This window comes from Nyctereutes procyonoides, unplaced genomic scaffold (assembly GCF_905146905.1).
Source record: "Nyctereutes procyonoides isolate TBG_1078 unplaced genomic scaffold, NYPRO_anot_genome, whole genome shotgun sequence".
NCBI lineage: Eukaryota > Metazoa > Chordata > Mammalia > Carnivora > Canidae > Nyctereutes > Nyctereutes procyonoides.
In genome coordinates this window covers 29,010,001-29,031,610 of record NW_026575159.1, presented here as the reverse complement: position 1 = coordinate 29,031,610, position 21,610 = coordinate 29,010,001, and the positions used below count along the sequence as shown (strand labels likewise).

The window sequence follows — 21,610 nt, the reverse complement described above, 5'->3', positions numbered from 1 at the left end:
GCTGCGTGGTAGGACTCGAATTTCAGTCCGTGTAGGGACAAAGTGCAGAGCTGGAACTGGACCTAAAACCCAAATATCTTCTTCCCTTCAGGATTTTCCATCTCAAATTCCCCTCGAGTCTATGTAATACCGCCAGAATGAGCCCCTGTCTGCACACCCCCACCTGCATGATTATGCTCTGCCCAGGGCACCCCCACCCTGCGTCCAGAGGAGGCAGTGCCTGCAAAGCCAAGAGGCAGAAGCACCCATTGCTTCTCCCCAAAGACCCCTTTCAGCCCGTGAAGGCAATTCTACGTGAGATCATTTACTTCCAGAAAAGCCAATCTGAGATTTAACGGTGTTTTTATATTTTGCATCTTTTAGGGGAAAGAAGGTCCTCCTGGTCCCCAAGGCCCATTTGGATTACCAGGAATCCCAGTAAGTGGCATTAAAAAAAAAAAAAAAAAACAAACGTGTTTCTCCACTGTAAAAATGAGCAAATAAAATATATTCCATCACTGTTAACACAAGGCACGGTCATAGGGGAGTTTCCAGTGCTGCAGAAAATGAGAAGGATAATCGCTAACCAAAGCTAAGTGTGTTTTTGATGGGGTCCATCTTAACCTCATTCTTTTATGCAAGTAGGTCCTGTGGTTGACTTGTAAGGATAGTTGACTTGTGTGTGGACCTTGTGTACACGTACGTGTACAGTTAAGACGGCACTACGCACACATAGGCGTGCACACCTGTGATATTATAAATATTTACTTCCCACACTGGTATTAAATGTTCATGCGCTCATTAAATTTTACCTACATTCTACCCAATAAATGTACCATCATATATGTGATCACTCCTCTGTTGCCTCAGAAATTGCACAGTTATTTGTGAAAACTATAATTAGCTATTTTGCATGCATGGCGCTTCTCTGTGTTCTGTACGGTGGCCCACCAAGATGGGGTTTACTTCCAGGTGTAATAATGTCTGAGGTTCTTAATATATACCTCAAAATTACTTTCTACAAATACATTTTACATTCAATATATTTCCCAGTGGGGATCCCTGGGTGGCTCAGCAGCTGAGCGTCTGCCTTCGTCCCAGGGCGTGAGCCTGGAGTCACGGGATCGAGTCCCATATCAGGCTCCCTGGATGGAGCCTACTTCTCCCTCGGCCTGTTTCTGTGTGTGTGTGTGTTTGTGTGTGTGTGTGTGTGTGTGTGTATCTCTGTCTCTCATAAATAAATAAATGAAATCTTTAAAAAAATTACATATATATACTTCCCAGTAGGGTGGAGCTCTCCAGGGTGTTAGTCAGGCTGGTCCAGAGAGGCCATGTGCTACCTTCTCCACGGAGAGTGATTCCCTGGGGGACTCCTGGTTTGGCCTAGGCTGACTGCTGGGGCCTCCACTGGCTGCAGCCCCTCGCCCCTGCCCTGCCTGATGATGTGTTTTATTGCAGCCTCACTGGCTTCCTTTTGGTTCCTAGAACACCCTGCATCCTCTTCTCTCCAGACCACAGGGTTTTTGCATATGCATTTCTGTCCACCCAGAGTGCCCCTTCTTCACGTCTTGTACCAGTTGATACCTTTGATCCTTCCCATCCCATCTCAGGCATCACCTTCAGGAAGTTTTCTCTGGTTCCCCCTTCCCCAGCCTAGGGCAGACAGTTTGCTAGTCCTGGGGACATAACAGAGGAGTACCTGCTAACCATGGGGCTGTGCTCTAGCCTGTGGGTTCTAGAAGACCAGGCTTTTGCTTCCCATACACAGTGAACACTCAGCAAATATTAATTAAAGAAGCATGTGGCTGAATGAACTGCTCTGCGAGAGCTCTCCCTCCTGGAGTATCTGAAGAGTGCCCCCATCGGAGGCCTTTCCTCCTCGGGGTAGCGCTCCCTGCAGGCACTCAACCCCGAGATTAGGTAACGTGTGCAGCGTGCATAGACCTTACAACACGTGCTAGGATGTGAAACCCCTGTTGGTCTACACTTCAGCCCCATAGCCTAGCCTGTCCCAGCAGCTGGGAAGTATTGCCTGATTTAATTCTAGCAATGGTGAAACTAAGGTTTTGTGCCAACGCCTTATCACCAAAGCCCTGTGTGCTAGAGAAGAGAGACCGATCTTAGGTGTTACTACAGCCTCTTGTCAATAATGTCCCTCCATCTCCACCACCCCCTCCTCCCCTGCCAGGGCGGACTCCATTCTGTGGCTAAGGCAAGAGCAAAGCCTGGGCCTGTGTCCCACTGGCGCCTCGTGAATGGACCTGCTTTCCTGTCTCTGAGGACAGGAAAAGGGTGCCCCCCCACTTCCAGCCACTTTGAACCCGCTTTTGCTGCTTCCATGTCATCCCTGTCTCAGAAACACTTCCTTTCCCTCTGCCTGGATATAAACCATCAGCTTTCATGTGCACGGTGCTCACCAGCTGGCGGCTCTGTGCAAAAAGCTTTCTGCACGTCAATGCATGTATGTACCCCTCGCCTCGGGGCCTCTCAGGCAGTTCATCCTGAGGTCCTGGCTGCATGCCATTGTCTCTGGGAGGTGCCTGAAGCCTCGCCAATGGCTTAGATAGGACTCTGAGCTGTGTGTTCCAGGAGCACTAAGCCATCACAGCACTGGGGCTGCAACCACACACACCTGTTCATTTCCACCTGCACCATGCCTCCCCAGCACAGTGTCAAGTAGGGACTTCCTAAATTGGAGGACCCGAATTTCAGTCTGAGTAGGGACAAAGTGCAGAGCTGGAACTGGACCCTAAAACCCGAATATCAGGGTGGATCTAGGCCAGCATTCAAGGTACCAGAGGGACCCTGCCCTCATCCCCGTTGGTATGCAACCCCCGGTCTCCAGGAGAAGCCAAAGAGAAAAGGAAGAAACCATTGACACAAAGCATGATGCACGATAGGAGAGGGGGACGCAGGGGCCACAGAGCCCAGGGATGGACACCCATCCTGGACCTGGAGGGATGTCTGGGGAGGTGACACTCAAGGTGGTGTTCAAGGTCAAATAGTCTAGGCAAAGAAAGATGAGGTGAGGAAGAAGGCAGTCCAGGTAGAAAGAGCAACACATAAAAGACATGGATGTATTTACTTATAGGAACTGGCTGTAAGAAATGTTAAATGTTGAGACAAGGCTTTCACATCTGGCAGGGGCTGTGAGGGACACGGTGCAAAGTTGCTGACGCTCACTGAGCACCAGCATGAGCTTCCACGAAGTATAACAACACGCCTCACCATCTATTGAGCACCAGCCGTGTGCTGCGCTCTGTACCAGAAAGACCCTTTAAATTCCTCTGCCTGCAGGAGGTGAGAGTGTCCCTGTAATTTACTGAAGGTTTAGAAGCAGGTTCTGAGATGTTCAAGGGCTGTCAGCAGCCCCGTCAGCTGGGGGCAGTGCTTATTTCTTGCACTGATGTTTCAAAGCCACATTTCCTTCTCACACAGTCGAATAGGCCACCCTCAGCCCACCTTTGCATTTCCCCCCATGGTGAGCATGCCACTCCCAGGGACCATGCATCTGCCCTGGGAGTCCTGGGGTCTCCTGCCAGCCTCCAGCCAGAGTTTGCAGGTCTCTTCTTGCCCCCACTCATCCTGTGGCATTGGCTTTGTCTTCTGTGCACAGGTCTCTTGACCTCCTCCCACAGCTTTCTGCATGCAGAAGGACAAGTGGTTTCTACAGTCAACCTCTTAACTGAAAAAAAGGATTAGATAGCATAGGGGCAGCTGGGTGGCTCAGTAGGTTGAGCATCTGAGTCTTGATTTCAGCTCAGGTCACGATCTCAGGGCTGTGGGATCAAGCCCTACGTGGGTCTCTGTGCTGGGCGTGGAGCCTGCTTAGGATTCTGTCTCTTTCTGCCTGTCGTCCAGCCCACTCTCTCTCCCTTCCTTGCGGGGGGGGGGGGATGATTTACAAAAGAGAATCAGTATAGCCTGGCCTCCTCAGCAGCCCTGAAGGTTTATCTGGTTAATGTGGCTATGCCAGCAGCAGCGTCCGAGAAGAGTTACGGGTGCCAGTTAGCATCGAGCCAGCAGCCTGCATGGCCAGTAAACCCAGATTCCTGTGGCTTCCCAGCAGTGCCAAGCCACTGATGTTGAAGGCGCTGATGAGGAGTCACGCATGGTTCCATGAACGCCTCCAGCAGCAGGAGGGGCCCATTGCTGGTGCCATTAATCGATGTCTGGTTTGTTCAGCCTTGCAGGAGAAGCATCCAGGAGCCGCCTGGCAACCCTGCAAGGCAGGTCTTCTTAGGAGAAGGGCACCGAAGAGCTGAGAATACCAGTAGCTTGCCCCAGATCATATGCCTAGCGCTGCAGGCAGGGTTCAGAACTTGCCTGGTGTGACTCAGTTTCCCCTCTGCCCTGCTGCCTTGCGGCTTTTCTTTCCCCAGACCCCACACAGTCCAGGTGGCCCAGGATTGGAACCGAAGTCTCTGTGATGCCATGGTCGTTGTATAGAATTATTTTCCCATCTGCAGAGACTCCTGAAGAATGATGGTGTCTGGGGTTAACGTGAGGCTTGCGGTGCCCTCCTTAGAGCGGGGTGGGGGAGGGGGCGGCTCCGGCAGGGGCATCACGGCTAGAGTTCATGCAAAGAAAGGCCAAGTGTTCGTGGCCGTTCTGTAACCCACGCATAGTCCTTGGGGTCATTCACTGAGCCCCTGTGTGTTCCAGGGAATGGGCTCCATGCTCTCCTGCGTCCGGGGTCCTCACGGTCTCTGTCCTTACCTGTGTCCTTACCTCCTCACCACTGTGTTCAAGCCGGGAGGCCCAGCTGGGAGGTGCTGCTGTCCTAAGTTTGACTTTAGGAAATGTCCCGTACGGGGCTTTTTGAGGTCAATAGCGCTAATAATGATGCCGTTGCAATTCGTTGCTTTTGTGCTCTGGGCCAGGCCCTGCAGACCAGAGATCTGAGCCAGAGCTGTGGTGCTGGGAAGGAACCAGGAAGCCAAACCAGCTCGTCTGTTGAGACGCCCCCATGGCCGTTAGGCCATGCCCTAGGTGCCTGCACCAGCAGGACCGTGTCTCCCCTCCCAGCACCTTTGGCCACAGATGACCATTTATGTGATTTCTCTTGCAGGGAGAAGAAGGCAAAGAGGGCAGAGATGGAAAACCAGGTCCCCCGGGCGAGCCGGTAAGGGACTCCCCGTTTCTTACCACTTTACAGGCCAAATCAGTAATTTCCCAGTATCACCTGCTCCGTGTCGAGGAGCTACTTTGACTTGGGTGCAGTAAGGGTTGCTTCGTTTGCTTCTCCTGACAACTGTGCAGGGTAGACACTGCTGCCCCCATTATACAGTTGAGGAAACTGAGGCTCAGGGAGGTGAAGGGATGGGCGCAAAGTCACACGATGGGCCAGTGACAGAATGTGAACCTGAGCCCAGGGCTTCTACTCATCCTCTGCATTTTTTTTTCTTACTTCCCCGTGCAGCCTCCATCTCGTTGATGTTGGAGGGGGGCCGGGGCAGGTGAGCCCAGGCTGGAGTAGAAACTGGCTGTCTGAAAGCCTGTTATCCCCCACGGAAGCCCTCAGCTTCTCCCACCGGCTCCAGGAGATAAGAGCTCACCCTTTCTTCAATTCTGGCATATAGCTATAGGGTTTTTGGTTTTTTTTTTTTCTTTTTCTTTAATGTCACCTGCCTGGGACACACAGTGAGGCAGGCCAAGAGCTCACGGGCAAGTCTCTCCCCCAGTGGCTGCAGGCTGGAGGTATGCAGAAAGCCCTGCACACTCATGTCTGTGACCTCATCATCATCCTTCCACACCTGGCCCCTGCTCTCACCTGTGGGTCAGGGCCCATGGTGACAGTGCATTTGTCTCCCCAGGTCCCTTCAGAGCCTCAGTCTCGAGGGGAAGCTGGAAGGTGGCGCCTGGGCTTCGAGACCTGGCTCTCCAGGCGCTCACCAGGAGGAGACTAGTCAGTGACGGGCGCGCTCAGTAGCATACTAAGAAGCCCTGAGGAAGGAGGACGATGCCCTCCAGATGCTCACATGAAACTCCTCCAAGATGTATTGTTAAGTAAAAAAGCAAAGGTAGACACACCTGGGTGGCTCAGTGGCTGAGCATCTGCCTTTGGCTTAGGGTATGATCCCAGGGTCCTGGGATCGAGTTCTGCATCAGGCTCCCTGCAGGGAGCCTGCTTCTCCCTCTGCCTGTGTCTCTGCCTTTCTCTCTGGGTCTCTCACGAATAAACAAATAACATCTTAAAAAAAATAAAGGTACAGAGCAGTGTGCTTAGTCTGCCCCATTCTGTATAAAAGCGGGCCTATGTGTTTTCTAGTGTTTACATAATGGCAATCCGGGGGACTCCAAAAACCCCACTAAACGTAGTCACCATCCATGATAGGGTGATTCTGGACGGAAGATGCGCAGGGGCTCAAAGGCAAACGTACACTCCGTAGTGTGTTATTTTATTGTGGAGCTGTGTGTATGCATTGCTTGCTGATAAAATTAAATTTAAAATGAATTGAAATATGTTGTGCCAACATTACAACCACAGGCGGGAGAAGACACTGGCTCTAGATAATGACTCCGCTCCAGACCTGCTCTGGGGCCTGAGGTGGGTCAGGAAGCATCTCTGAGACGCTTTATTCAATAGAACGAGAGTAATAGTAGCAACTCACTGGAGTTGCTGCAGAACCAAATGAGGTGAGAAATTGGTGGAAGGCATGAGGCTCACCTGACTGTTAATTATTTCAGTGACTTACTTCTCCCGGCCCACCCCCCACCCCAGCCGGGTGCCCTGGCCATCACTCCTGGTGAGGTCAGATCTGCAGAGCCCGTAGAGCCACAAAGTGGGATAACGTAAAAGTAAAAGTTTCTACAGTGAGGTTTATGTTCCATGTAATTTGTTTGGTCATAATCTATTATGACTCATTCTGCATCTTGTGCAATTTGCCGGAAGCACTTTCTTTAACATTTTTCACTACTTGCCAGATGCCGAAACCAGAGCACACTGCTGAGAGGAAAAGAAGCCGCTTATAGCAGCGAGCAAAGTCAAAGGCTCCTGCCAAGCCGCTGGGGGCTGAGGCCCAGCAGAGCGGCCCATAGTGGGCACATGGCAGTTAGTGGGGTGAGAACGTGGGAGGGAACGTGGGAGAGGTTGGATATCACCCCCGTGTGCCCACCTAGGGCTGAGGTACTGATGCTTTGTTACCTTTTCTGCTGTAATCTCCAGATAATCCCCATGGGGCATGGTGTCCTATGGTTCCAGATGAGGAAACCCACAGAGAGGTTAAGTAGGCTGGCCAAGGTCACAGAGATGGTAAATGAAGCTTCTAGGACTCATGCTCCAGAGGCTGACCCCAGAGTTCAGCACTACAGAACCAGAAATCAGCTTTTCTGCAGGCATGCTATTCTGAGAGCTGATGTTTATGGTACAGGACGACTGAGGCCCTTGGTCTTCATTCGGTCTATTCCTGGATCACCTCCTCCAGGTAGACCTGTGTCAGGCCTCAGGCATAGAGCTGTATGAGACCAGGTCTGTTCTGGGTATGCAGCAGGTAGGTCAGTACTTGAGGAGGCAGGGTGCCCTGCTAGAAGAGATGGCCCAGCAGCTCCCACCTGGGGGGTTCCAGGGTCCACAAAGGTCACTGGAGACCCTCTGGAAATTTGTGAGGAGCACACTTGCATTCCTGCTCCTACCCCTGCCGGGCTGTTCATTCATCCAGATACTTGAAGACTTTTTAAACTGAAGATTTTTCTGGAAGGCATTAACTTTCACATTGCCCTCCACACCTCAATGGCAAGCCCACCCCCCACCCCGCCCCCCCCGAAGGCCACTCTGTGCTAGGGTAGGAACTGTGAGGAGGTGACAGGTACCCACTTCAGGGAGCCAAGAGGATGTGTTGGGAAGCAGCATTCACTACAGGTAGTAGTAGTCCGTCTTCATGTTGGCATAGTCTTTCTTTCTTTCCTTCTTTTTTTTGGGATTGTATTTATTTATTTGTGAGAGACACACACACACAGAGGCAGAGACACAGGCAGAGAGGGAGAAGCAGGTTCCTTGAGGGGAGCCTGATGTGGGATTCAATCCCAGGATCCCAGGATCATGACCTGAGTGGAAGGCAGACACTCATCCGCTGAGCCACCCAGGTGCCCCATTGGCATAGTCTTTCAAGTTTCTGTATGTTAGGGACACAGTACATAGGTGGGTAGGTGGGCAGGTGATGGATGGTTGCCTGGGTGGATAGATATGTAGACACATAGGCAGCATTTTGAGTTGCCTGATGTGCAATCTTTATTAGGAGGCATTTGAGCAATAATTATAGTGTAGGATGATGTACAAGGACTCAGAAGCCAAAAACCTGCCTTAGAACCCCAGCAGAGTGACTGTGAGCAGATCACTCAACCTCTCCATGCCTCAGTGTATTGTTCGATGGAGAACCATGGTGCCTCCCTACAGGGGTTGTGGTACGGACTCACTGATGCATCATGTGAGGCTCATTCTGTGTCTGGTGTGTGGAAACCCTGGAGAGCTGCTGGGCATCACCGTTTTCCTGCTGGTGACTTGGACCAGCGATGATGGTGCCACGTGACAGTGGCAGATGCGGGAGCCAGGCTGGGCCATGTACCCTCGGTCACAGAGCCCTATGAGGGGGACTGTGCTGAGTTTGCAGCTGAGAACAGATCCAGGGAAGGCAGGTGACACTGGAGACCACACAGCTGGGCTTGGACCAAACACACAGACCTGGAAGCTCGACCTTCATGCCTTACCCTCCTTCCTCTCTGGGATTTCGCCTCCAAATGCAAGGATGCCTCATTCCCTCTCCTACCCCGCTTGTGTGCCCCATCTGATCTGAAGGCTTTACAAGCTGTGATAAGGAGCAGAAATTGGAGTGACATTTGTTCTGTCACAGTGACATTGGGGCCAGGTGCTTCCCCATCCCCATGGGTCATACAGGCCCTTTCACCCCCTCCCTACTCCTCCACTCATCCCTCCCCCCCGACCACATCACCTGGGTCCTGCACCAGTGTTGCACCGGCTGTTATTTGTGGCTGGTTCTGTCCAAGGCGATGCCAGGACACCAGTGGTGAGGGGTTTGAATAGCCCAAGTGTCCCCATAACTTCTTGCAGTTAAGAGAAGCTGGGCTAGGGAAAGGAGGGGTACAAATGGCAGCCCCTCCGTGTCCGAGGCACCTGCTGGGGAAGAAGGGCATCCTTTGGTGGGGGGTGCATGCAGCTTGGATTCCGTCTGCCTGTGCCGTTCATTACCTCAGGGAAGCGCTAACTTCTCGGAACCTCGGTGTCCCCTGGTGTAACGTGCAGTAGTGGATGGCTGCTGCCTCCAGGTGGTTTTGTGAATGAGTATGGAGTCTTCCGTAACTAGGAGGCCTGAAGAATTCTGCATCCAGACCAAAACGCCTCCGAGGATGACCAGGGGCCGCTGGGAACGTTGTCCTCAGAGACCAACCTGTGTCAGCAGCACAGTCCGAGGAAACGATGAGCACAGTAGCCTGGGTGCACGGGGGTGATTTGTGTGCACTGAAATGGAGCACAATGCCAGCAGAGATGGTTGGCAGGGGTCAGCGCCGGGCTGCTGGAAGTGTGACACCATGCAGGAAGCCCAGGTGGCCGAGGGGAAGATCCTTATAACCACGTCCCCAAACTCTTCTCTTTTTCTTTGCTCTCAGGGCAAAATGGGAGAGCCAGGTCTGCCAGGACTGGAGGGAGCCCAAGGCCCGCCTGTAAGTGCCAATGCCATGTGTGTATGTGTGTGCACACGCGTGTGTGCACATCGTCTGCAGTGGAAGGCAGCCTTCCGCTATGTGGCTCATGAGCCCACCGCACCCTGGATTTCCAGAAGCACCTCTCTTCCAAGGCTTTGGTGCTTCTACAAAGTAATATATTCAGTTCTTTATGTGCACGGCTACAGAATGTATTTTCAAAATCACAACCACTGTTGCCATGTTGCTATTCTAAGGTTTCCTTTGTTCTTAACCAATTTATTGCAATTTTAACGGGCTTTCTCTGGATGATAGAACCTAAAAATGAATCGAAAAATGAATCTTAAGTCTTTTTTTTCCCACGGCTAAAGGTTTTTCTCTCCCAATTATAAAAGTAACCCATTCTCATTGTATAACAATGACAATGACGGTAATAACACAAAAGAAGAAGAGCGCTTTAGAGAGTAGAACAGAGTTACTTGTGATTCTACAACATAGAGGTAAAACTATTAACATTTTCCTGTATCTTTCTAGATCTTAGGAGTGTATGTATGCAGTCTGTATAAATTCTGACTTTTTTCTATGTATGAATTCTGACATTTATATTTATATATCAATCTATAATCAGCTGCCAACCCAGTATACATAGCTCATTTTTCTATAAAAATGAACTCTGTATTTTGGGGCTGTTGGACAGTGTTCGCTAAATGCTTTACTTCTGCATAATTTCAGAGTTGTTTACACAATTCCATAGATTTGTTTTTAGAAATATATATATTCTTTATAGTGACAATTCTAAAATCTACTTACCTGGCAAGATGTGGGAGATGAAAGTGCTGCTTCTATTCCCTGAATGTATTTTTCTGTTAAAATCACTAACTCACCTGGCTAAGCATTCAGTAAGAAAGACCTGAAACACAAAAAATCAATTTCCTTTTCCCTTAATCTCCTCGCTTTTCACCTGATTGTGGTAGGAGGGCAAATCTAGGAATGGGGAGTACTACCTCCTGTGGTGGAATTAAAACACAGAATTAGTGATTTTTTTTTTTTAATTGGAGGAGAGAGTCTTCATTTTAGCCAAGGGGATCCATTTGCTGGGATCCATGTGGAGGCAAGACCCATTTCTTGGTTGAATCTTGCAAGGAATCCTACCTCAGTGTAGGGGCAGAGGTTAAAGACCCAAGCAGGTGAAAGAAGACCCACGTTGAAGCTTCAAAGAAACACATGCGCTTGGAGATAGACAAATGTGGGTTCAGCTTTCCCTTGATCACTTGTTAACTTTCATCAGGGGACCTTTCTGAAGGTCTATTTCTTCTTCCATGAAGTGGAGATCAAGATATCTCCCACTTCTAAAGGGCAGTGGTATGCATTAAAGGAGAAATGGAACACGTACCATCCCCAGCCGAGTGCCTGGCACAGTGCCTGAGGCTTCCCGGTTGGTACTTGTGTCTGTGATTATATAGGAGGAGAGCACACCAGCGTCCTGGCTCTGAGCTGGCTGGATCTGAGATTATAGTGTCTTTAAGGAAGATGCTGGGACCTAGGTAGACCCCATCTCTCTCCAGGGAAAGAAACCTGGCCCGTTTTGAACAGCGGAGAGCATGATCTCTTATTCAATGCTGCCGGCATCTCTGCAAAAGTAGGTCTATCCTCAGATGTGGAAACTGAGTCCCAGTGAAGAGAAGGAAAGCACCCAAGACCCACAGCTACAACGTGGGGAGCTGTGGTTCTATTCCAGACCTGGCTCCAAAGTCAGCCTTACTGGCACCGGGGCCCCTTCCTATAGATTAACCCTGCAAAGCTATGCCTGGCAGGTACTTTATTCTTCCCAGGCTAGATGGTAGGCCTCCAAGGGGAGAGCTGACTTCTCCAAGGTGTTGGAATCTGGGATCCAATCTGAGCTGAGTCCCTTTTCATCCCCTTCCTCCTCCTCTGCCGGCCACTGATACCTCCAGGCTGCTCGCCCAGTGACAGGTCCAGATCTGGGGCAGCATCTCATCTCATCTTCACGGTAGCCCAACAGAAGGGGACACCTCCCCGGTTACAGCTGAGGCCCTGAGGCTCGGGCATTGGGGTGATGGGAGGTGAAATGCAGGCACTTAGCCGGGGTGTGAAACCCGCCTGGCCCGGCTCCTGACCGCCTTCATCCCCTGCATCTCCTGACATCTGAGAGCATGCACTTATCACCATAGCACCTGCTGCTTGGGAGGCATCCCCGAGCCCCCCTCCCAGAGGCAGGCGAAGTCACACTTTCTTATTCCCCAAGTTGGGAGAGGCAGAGAGGTAGAGACACACCTCCAGGGTAATAACCACCATAAGAGAGGCCGCTGGGTTGTCTCTGTTTTTGGATGGCCAGGCCTTGAGGTGATCTTGTCCCCAGCAGGGTTTCCATCTGCTTTTTGGAACCAGAACATAAAATCAGGGGATAAGGTCAGAGAAGAGCCTAGTGCCATCAGCCAGAGAAGAGCCTGGTGCCGTCAGCCAGGACATATTTGGCCTTGGCCCTGGAAGGCCCGATTTGGCCACAAACTGCTGCTTCCTTGAGCTGAGGGTGACAGTGGGGAGGGCGTGCTTTGCAGTCAGACAGACCTGGGCTTGAATCATGTATCTCCCATTTCTTAATGTTATAGGTAAGCCCGAGCCTCATGTTTCTTACATAAAATGGGAGAAATAAGACCCATCTCCCAGGTCCCCCATTACACCACATGAGAGCAGCATGGCTGCAGCCCTGGATGTGGTAGGGGCTCCACAGGGAGGGTTTTGCTCCCTCTCCTCCACTGCTACTGCCCCGTTCCCTCTCTCCCCAACCCTTCCCACTGGGGTAAGGAGCTAGGACAGGCCCTCAGCCCTCAGTGTCCTAACCACTTCCCTGTGCTGCATGGGCCCTGTGTGTGTGTGTGTGTGTGTGTGTGTGTGTGTGTGTGTAGGAGTGTAGGACAAGGGAGATTAATTCTAGGCCCCGCTCCAGGTACCCCTGACTCTCTGAGCTGTGTGCCCAGGCATCAGCCCACCCAGGTCCCTCGCTCTGTGCCAGCCACTGGCGGGGGACCAGCTGGCGGGGGTGCTCAGTGCTGCAGTAGCTCGGAGCAGCACCCTGGCAAGGATGCCTAGTGACAAAGGTACAAGGAGGGCCTTTGAGAGCGACCACAGGAGGAGTGAGGAAGATGGAGCTGGGGACAGGAGGCTGGTAAGGAGGGGGCCTCCAGCCAGGGGGAATGTCTCGATGAGCAAGGGGTCGGCCAGGAAGAGAGGACCCATGCGCATGGGTCTGGAGCGGGAAGTGGGGGGTGCAGAGTGTACGGCCCGCTGAGGACACTGAGTCTGGGATGTAGCACAGTGAGGTGGCTGGGTGGGCAGGTGCCCCTCAGGTGGAGACTGCACCGCCCATGAATGCCCTAGGTCTTGGCAGGCAGGGAGAGCAGTCTGAGCCAGAGCAGGAGAGCCACTATTCCAGGAACAGGACCCCAGACAGAGCAAGCAGAGCAGTGGAGAACGGGAGGGCCTTGGGTCTGGGCCAACCCACTGGATCTGAACCCGATTTCTTTCTGGCTCTGTGACTTTGAGCAGGTATTTTGTCTCTCAGAGCCTCAGCATTGTCCCGTGTGAAATGGGAATTATTACACAGTCCGCTTGATGTGGCTGTTAGAAATAATAGTGTCAGCTCTGCTAACACCCTCCTCTTGGCTCCCAGGGCCTGGTGCTTCAGGTCCTAGATCTCTAGGCTGCTGTTGCAGGGAGGTGCAGGGAGGGCCCAGCACCATGGCCCACAATGAGGGTGTTGGGTGGGACTGGCCACAGCCTCAGGAACGAGGACGGCATCCCCTAGACCCACCTCTGGAGTGAAGGTAATGTGTTGTCTACAAGGGGAGCACCTGCCCCAGGGGCCCGGCCAAGGCGGTGCAAGCCAGGTCGGATGAGATCCTCAGGAATGTGAATCCCAGGAGGTATGTGGGGGTGACACCTCAAATGTCTGGAGCATTTGTGGGATGAGCCCTGCAGCTCTGCCCATCGTGGTGCAGAGGATAGGGGGAGTCTGATTGTCCCATCACCCAGCATCAAGGGCCTGGCCGATGCCTGGGGTCTCGAGGGGGAGGCATCCAGCAAGCCCCAGTGAGAGGGGGCAGGATTCAACTGGACTGTCACACAGGTGCCCACCCCTCTTGTTTTACCAGTCTGCTCTTTGGTGCAAAAACTTCTCTTTCTTCTAGGGCTTCAAGGGACACATGGGTGACTCCGGCGCACCTGGTCCCCGGGTAAGTGGGTGTCTAGCCTTGGAGGTCAGCCCAGGCCGAGCTGGGCTGGTGCTTCTAGATGGAGGGCTCCTGGCCCCGCAGCCCAGCGCAGCACCTGGTCACCTGAGCAAGGACAGCAGGCATCATGGGAAGCATCATCCCCAGTCTTGGTGTGGTTTTTCTAAATGCTCTTTCTGGGCCCAGACATGAGGGGCGCTACCTGACCCAGTCAGCCCGGAGTCAGGGCACCCCGTGCAGCTGCGCTGTGTGCAAACTGTACAACGGGCCCAGGGCTAATGTGTGGAGAGCTTCGGTGCGTCCCGTCCCAGGTGGGGAGACCCTGGAGCCCACACTCTTATGTTTTAGTTTCTTCCCCATGCTTCAAGTGTCCCAGATAGAAGGAAATGCCGAGGGCCACCGGTTAGACCCCCGGCCCTCTCTGTTTAGCGATGCAAAGCTGAGATGTGTGACGAGTCAGCGTGTGGGGGACAGGATTCCAAGCCCGTCCGCCTGCCCCTCGGGCTGGTGTGTTGCCTGCAGCTTGGAGAGGCACAGTCGGACCAGCCTCGCCGCTGGCCATGGGGGCCCTGCAGACCCTAGCTCCGGCCAGGACCCAGCGGGGCTGGTGCTGGGGGCCGTGCTCCTGGGTCTTTGCCCCGCCTGGATATGCAGACACCAGGCAGCTGGCGTTCTGCGTTCTCTTCCCTAACAGCAGGTATTTTATTTTCTTCTTCCACCTTCTAGGGAGAGCCTGGTGCCATGGGGCCCCCTGGCCAAGAAGGGTCCCCGGGAAAAGACGTGAGTATGGGTGTCCTGCAGAGGGGGTACAGAGAGAGTGGAAAGCACACATCCCTTAGGGGTCAGGAGAAACCACCAGGGAGGCTGGTGCCTGCAGAGGCACGCTCAGAACCGGTCGGGATGTCTCACCTGCCAGCCCCCTGGGTCCTCCTCGGAGGCCTGAGGAGGCCCTGGGATCTGGGTGTCCAGCCTCACAGTTGGATGCCTGTGCCACACAGTAGCTAAGGAGCCCCTGCTGAATTGTTCGTGAGCTCTCTATTGGTACCAGCGGTGGCCTGTTGGGTCCGGCCTCACGTGGGGTTGAAGTGCAGAGTCTCTCCCAGATGATTGCTCTAGCTCTGTTGTTCTGCGGCCTAAAGAACCCAACACGGCCACCCCTACCATGTGCCATGTGGCACTTAATACTGCTCACCTGCTCTCACTGACTTGATCTAGGGATGATCTAGGGATGAGGACAGGCAAGATGTCTCTTGCCCTAGTCGTACAGATAGAAAACCAAGACCCAGGAAGTTCCAGGGACTTCCCTGGTGGTCATGCAGACTGTCAGAGGTGGAAGGAGGCGACCTGGGGCTGGACCTGTCAGCTCTGTACCCTCCCCTAGGAGGACAGACCTCATGTACGTGACATCCTACAGGGCAGTCCAACATGGGTGGACATTACTTGGCCAAGTGGGAGTGGGTGTTTGGTCAGGAGCATGGGCACAGGGTCCTGAGGCCCAAGGGGGTCTCACACCTGCTCCTTCACGTCCTTCAGGACCTGCCTCTAAACCCTGGTGAGGTGCACGCTGCCCATGGCTCTTGAGGTCTGCACATCTAGTCTTCTTGGCTGACCTGCTACCATGAAGCAGTAGAGTTGGAAGGACCCATAGGGGAAATCTGGTCTAGCTCCCATGTTCCTCCTCAGCAGCAGAGTCACATATACATACATACATACATAGGAGTTTCTTACTTGAGTCTCCTCAGTGAGGAGCATGGCCACGCTCCGGTGTTCTCATTCATAATGTGGGAGGGACTTACACCCATGCCAGGAGGCTGCTTGGAAGACCAGTGAGTCACCACTGCTTTATACTCCGGAATGGCTGTGTGCACGGGCAGCGTTTTTCTTACTATGGCAACTGAGGCAAGAGTGGGTCAGGTCATTGTCTAGTGAGTCAGGAACAGAACCTCAAGGCGGCCTCTCTCTCTGGTGGCTTCCCTTAGTTCAAGACGGCGCCACGAGAAATCACTGGGAGGGATGGAAAATGTCTCAGCAAGTAAATAAATAAATCGTGTTTGTGCGTGTACCCATCTACGTGAGATGGGTTTGTCCGCCCTGGAACCACTAGAGATTAGTGATGGACACCCAGTCGGTTCTCTTAGGGAATGAGATGAAATTCGGTCCACGTTTGAAACTGTGTCTCTGTCATCTCCCTGCAGCCACTCTGTGATAACATACCTCTCTCTGTTCCAGGGCGACACTGGACCCACAGGGCCCCAGGGCCCCCAAGGACTGAGGGGCCCACCGGTGAGTGATACTCCGCAGCCTATCACTGCGGTGACATTTGGTTGGTTCATCCTGGTACAGTCCTGTGTGTGTTGTTTAAAAGTGGCCACGTGCCTTAGCAGTTGGAAAAAAAGGAGCTACTGCCCTAAGCCCTACAAGTGCCCTCCTACCCAGACCCGAGGCTGTTTTCCGGACCACCGACCCATAATGCAGAAATGTAAAAAGAGCCACCTGGCATGGCGAGAACCCTGTAGGACTTCCCTTTAGGTTGTCCTAGCGTTCCATGCATGATCTGTGCATTGGATTGCTAGCCACACATTTAGTTGCTTCAACAATAAATTTATTGTCTCACAGATCTGGAGCTGGATGTCTAAGACATGTACGGTCTCACCATCCAGGAAGCCAGAGGTCCCAGATCAAGATGTGGGCAGGATTGGGTGCTTCTGGGCCTGTGACAAGGACTCTCACTTCCATCCCTCTCACTTAGCTTCTGGGGTTTCCTGCCATCTCTGGTGTTCCTTGGCTGGTGCAAACACAACTCTGATCTCTGCCTCCCTCTTGACCTGGCATCTTCCCTGTGGACATGTCTCTATGCCCAAATGTCCTCCTTGCATAAGAACAGCAGTGGCGTTGGGTGGATCCCTGTTCCAGGATGGGCCCGTTAAACTAATTCTATCTGCAGTGACTGTATTTGCGAACGAGGCCCTACACTGAGATAGTGCAACTGTGATCCATGCTAATGATAAAAGGAATCATGCAGAATTAAAATGAAAAGTCTCCCATTTCACCCCAGCCCTACGCTCCAGAGGGAGCCACCGTTAATAGTGTCTTAGGTATATTTAAAAATATTTTCATTGCACCTACCAGCATATCGATAGGATACGCGTTTGTTATGCAGCACTTCATCTTGGCAACCGGCTTGTTCTGTATGGTGTGTGCGTGTGTGGATGCGTATTTGGAACGAGTATGGAGTAAATGGGTGAATGGATAACCTGTAACCTAGATGAATCTGGGCTTCCTGGCTCCAGGGCACACAGCAGGCAAGAGCTGCAGGCAGGATTTAAACCCAAGACTTTCTGGCACCAAATTCAGTGCTCTGCACCTGCAGTGACCATGGCTGGGTTCTTTGTCTTCAGGACCCTACAGGAGGCACCCGGAATGGGTGAATCCCATTTGAATCCACATCTCTTTGGAACTCAGCAGAGGGAGTCACTTTCTCCCTTGATGGGGCTACAGCAACTCATATCCAGCTTCCCACCCTAACACAGCAGCCTGTGGGGGTGCGGGATGTCCAGATGTCATCCACGCCCACAGTCCTAGATCCCCCGTGGGCTGAGGTAGGGCATGAAGGACAGCCTTCAGACCGGGCTGTGGGGAGCCCAGTGGGCCCCTGCCATTCTGGCTTTTCAGCTGTGGGATGGGTGTCCCCTGTGTGTAGTGATGGCCACATTTTGTGCTGAGGGTTTGTCTACACGAAAACATCCACACTCAGAAGCAGGGCATTCGTGCTTTTTGGGTTTGCATCTTGGCTTTGGCCTCAAATTTCCCACTCTATAGCAGCAGCTCACTGATCAAACCCATCTCCTCCTTCTAGAACATGGCATTTGCTCATCCAACTGCAGGGCTAGGTTAAGGAGCTGAGTGGTGTGTTCTGCATTCACTCTCCCATGGGTGGCATCAACCTGCAGATTTTGGGGTCATCGGCACCATCCCTGTATGCAGGGACCAGGAGACTACCCGCAGCTGAGCTCTTCACCAATGACACTTAGTCCCTGGGGCATGCATTCCCAGTGGGTGTGCTGTCACCCCCAGGGGGCAAATACTGGTCCTTGGGATGCCAAGACCCCTTACTCTTTATGTATCACATGCAGATATCCATACAGAGCAGAATCGGAATATGGCATAGGTGTGGTGTTAAAATTCCACGTGGGAAGAAGAGACTAGGCAAGAGTGTAAGGACAGACAAATGGAGAAATCTACCTCTGGAGCACCCTGGGCATGGAGTGGCAGCCACCGGGGCCCCCGCTGGCCCTTAATCAAGCTTCCACCTCCAAGCTCTGGAGTTAAGCTGCATCTTACGGGTTCTATGGGCGAGATGAGTTCCTTCAGCTCCCCTGGGCCTACCCCTTCATCTGTAGAGTGAGGAGAACTTGCAAGATCCAGCATTTAAATTGGGGAAATGATGCAACAGTGTCCAGCTCTGAGAAAGTGCCTAGTAGGTAGAAGGTGGTCACCCTGGGGCTCCATGCTGGGTTCTGCTCCTGGACAAAGGAGGGGACGTTGCTCTTCCCTCCTCTAGCGTCTCCTGGCACAAAGTCATGCTCTGTAAATCCCTGCTGAATGCCAGTGTGTCCAGGGATACAGGAGAGGAAAGGAAAAGCATTGAGTGTGGGGAGCAGTGAGTGGGTGAGGGGAGGAGGCCGAGGACCTCACGTGTCACATGCCAAAGGGAGGTCTTCCCGGCCAAGGTCCCCAAGAGGCAGTTTTGTGTTTTTCTAATTCGCCTCTGCCAATTCTGAGGGGCCTTCATACGTACTTTGTAAGCAACAACAAACTGATAGTTTGCCAAATTCTTACTGGAATGCATCAGCGGAGGTTCCAGGTTATCACCCTGACAGCCCATCTCTCACTCAGTTGGCACCGATCGGCCTTCCCCGGGAAGGGAAGGTGCCCAGCAACCTCAGCAGGTTCACACTACCTTGGAGCAGACACTGAGTGTTGACGGAGAGCCTCCAGGGAATGCCAACCGTCCCAGGGCTAGGGAACCACCCGAGCATTTGCCTAATTCGCTCACGGAGTTCTCCTGAACCCGACGAGGCAGATGAGAAATGGAGGCATAGCGAGGTCCAGTCACCTGCCCTCGATCACACAGCCGGTAAGTGGCAGAGCTTGGGCTGGGCTCATATCCAAGCAGTCGGATTCCAGTCTGCCGTTGAAGACCTGCCTGGGCCTGTGTGGGCCACGTCTCCCTCTCAGAAAGATGGGACTTGGTAGGACGGGGCCCAGGACAGGAATTTGGAGCACATGGCAGTTTTAGGGGGGGCACTGTGGCTTCCATTCAGGATGAGTAGGACATGAGGAGTCGACCCCCCAGTCCAGGAAGTAGCCAAGTCCCTGCCCCAGCTGGCCTCCAGCGCCCCGACAGGTGGCAGGTGGCCACCCCGTGCTGCCCCTCCGTGTACATCCGCCTGTGTTGGCATCGCAAGCTCATGTGTCTTGGCCCTTATCCTCCCTGCAAATCAGAGGGAGAAGGAGGAGAGAGATAATCACCATAGGGATGAGCCAAAGCGCATATTTTTAGAAGGACACAGATGGGTTGGTGGGTGGGTGGAGGGAGGTGCAGGGAGGAGCCACCACACCACGTTCCCCGGGTGGGGGGGGGGAAGTAGGGGAAGTCACAGAGCCGCTGGCTGCTCCAACTGCAGCACTCCTGTGCAGACGCTGTGCTTTCTCTGTGCCTCGGCCTCCTCATCGGTGATGCCGGATAAAGGCGTCCACGCTTCATGCTTCCTGGCACGATTATGTGAGATGTGCCGTGTGAATCATCCACGATCACACATGCACTTGTTAGGCCATAAGATGCGTCCCCTACATAGTCATGACCACCACCCAGCCCGCCTGGGCATATGCTTCCTGGGCTCCAATCTCAGCTGCTCCACTTCCGTCTTGGGCAGTTTGTGTAGACATTCCGTGACTTGATTTCCCCATTTATAAAATGGCAGTGTTTATATCTGTCATGTGCAGTGAGCAAATGCGTGCAAAACCTGATATGGAGGAAGTCCTCAGGCAGTGTGAGCTTCTTCTTACTGTAATGTATTTCCACGAAGCTGACTCATTGGTGAATGCGTGCTTCACAGATTATAGGACGTCAGCACCTTTTGGTTATAGGATCAATGGAGAGTGGCTTCCTTTTTTTTTTAAGATTTTATTTATTTATTTGAAGGGAGGGAGCACAGAGGGAAAAGCAGTCTCCCCCCTCTGAGCAGAGAGCCCAATGCAGGGCTTCATCCCAGGACCCTGGGATCATGATCTGAGCCCAAAGTAGACACTTAACCAACTGAGCCACCCAGACGCCCCTGGAGAGTGGTTTCCTGTGATGTTCTGGGTTCCTTGGTCCAGCAGAGTACCTCCTGTGTGCCTGGCACTGTGCTAGGTGCTGACCACAGTGAGAGAGGTGAGGCGCACACTGTTCTTTGGGCTACTCCCAGCAGGGAAGAGCCGGGTAAAGACACAGCCACCTGGTTAGGGGAGGTTCTAAGAAGGAGGAGAGTGGCAGGCAGAGGCAGTGACCAGCCCAGCCCGCTGAAGCCAAGCTTTGAACCTCAGACTGAATAGGAATTTGTCTGATCCTCAGAGGGATAGCTAGAAGAGTTCTTAAATTCTCTGATTTTTATATCAAGGAGCTTATTGGTTAAATGCATTTATCAAAATTATGAGCATGCACAAAATACCCGAGTCAGAGAACTGCTAACTCTTTGGGGTCAGTCCTGGAGTCTGGAGTGAATGGATCTTTGATTTAGTACAGGGTTCTGCACTGCCACTTTTCTTGTCTGTGTCACGGTCTTCATCTCTTCAGGATAACGGTGACTCCCTTAGAGGAGTAAAATAAAATCCACACAGGGACAAGCATGTCCTAAGCTGAGAACAGCACTGCCTTGATCTGAGCACTTTTGTGTTGCTTCTTAAGACAGCAACTGAGTTGAAGGATGAAAGGATGGATGAAAGGAGGGGTGGGTGGGTGGAGGATGGATGGATGGATGGATGAAAGGTTGGATGGGTGGATAGAGGATGGATGTATGGGTGGAGGAAAGGATGGATGGATGGGTAGGTGGAGGATGGATGGATGGATGAAAGGTTGGATGGGTGGGTAGAGGATGGATGGATGGGTGGATGAAAGGATGGATAGATGAAAGGATGGATGGGTGGATGAAAGGATGGATGGGTGGGTGGATGGATGAAAGGATGGGTGGGTAGAGGATGGATGGATGGATGGATAGGTGGGTGGAGGACGGGTGGATGGATAGATGGATGGATGGATGGATGAGGTCATGATGCCTGTACCCTGGGTAGCACTCAACAGGATAGGCTTTATCATGTACACAAACTCATTGAATTCCAGAATATTATGAGTTAAGTACCACAGGCTCATTTTATAAATTGAGAAACATCCTCCGAGTGATGACATGGCTTACTGAGAGCCATGCTGGCCAGAATGACAGCTGCAGGTGTGAAATGGGGTCCTGCACACCCGGCACTCACTCTGTTCCACCATCCTGCTCCCCGATGTCCTAGCAGAGGATCCTGGCAGATTATTGCTTGTGTTTCTTCTACCAGGGTAAGAACGGATCGCCGGGATCTCCGGGAGACCCTGGTCCTGCAGGAAGTCCTGTGAGTACTCCCTCTGCCGTATGGTGGAATCAAGGCAAGCTTTGACATGGGCATGCTTTTCACATCACAGATTG

The 21,610-nt window shown here is 52.6% G+C and overlaps 1 protein-coding gene across 1 annotated transcript in view; it reads left to right on the top strand.

Moving 5' to 3' along the window:
* Positions 1–21,610, top strand: part of COL22A1 (collagen type XXII alpha 1 chain) — a 242,116-nt gene that overhangs the window by 202,519 nt on the left and 17,987 nt on the right. Inside the window, exons 49-55 of the mRNA XM_055314212.1 lie at positions 364–417; positions 5,051–5,104; positions 9,604–9,657; positions 13,845–13,889; positions 14,613–14,666; positions 16,116–16,169; positions 21,483–21,536. Of these exons, the coding sequence (XP_055170187.1) occupies positions 364–417; positions 5,051–5,104; positions 9,604–9,657; positions 13,845–13,889; positions 14,613–14,666; positions 16,116–16,169; positions 21,483–21,536 (369 nt within the window). The remainder of the gene's footprint in view (positions 1–363; positions 418–5,050; positions 5,105–9,603; positions 9,658–13,844; positions 13,890–14,612; positions 14,667–16,115; positions 16,170–21,482; positions 21,537–21,610) is intronic.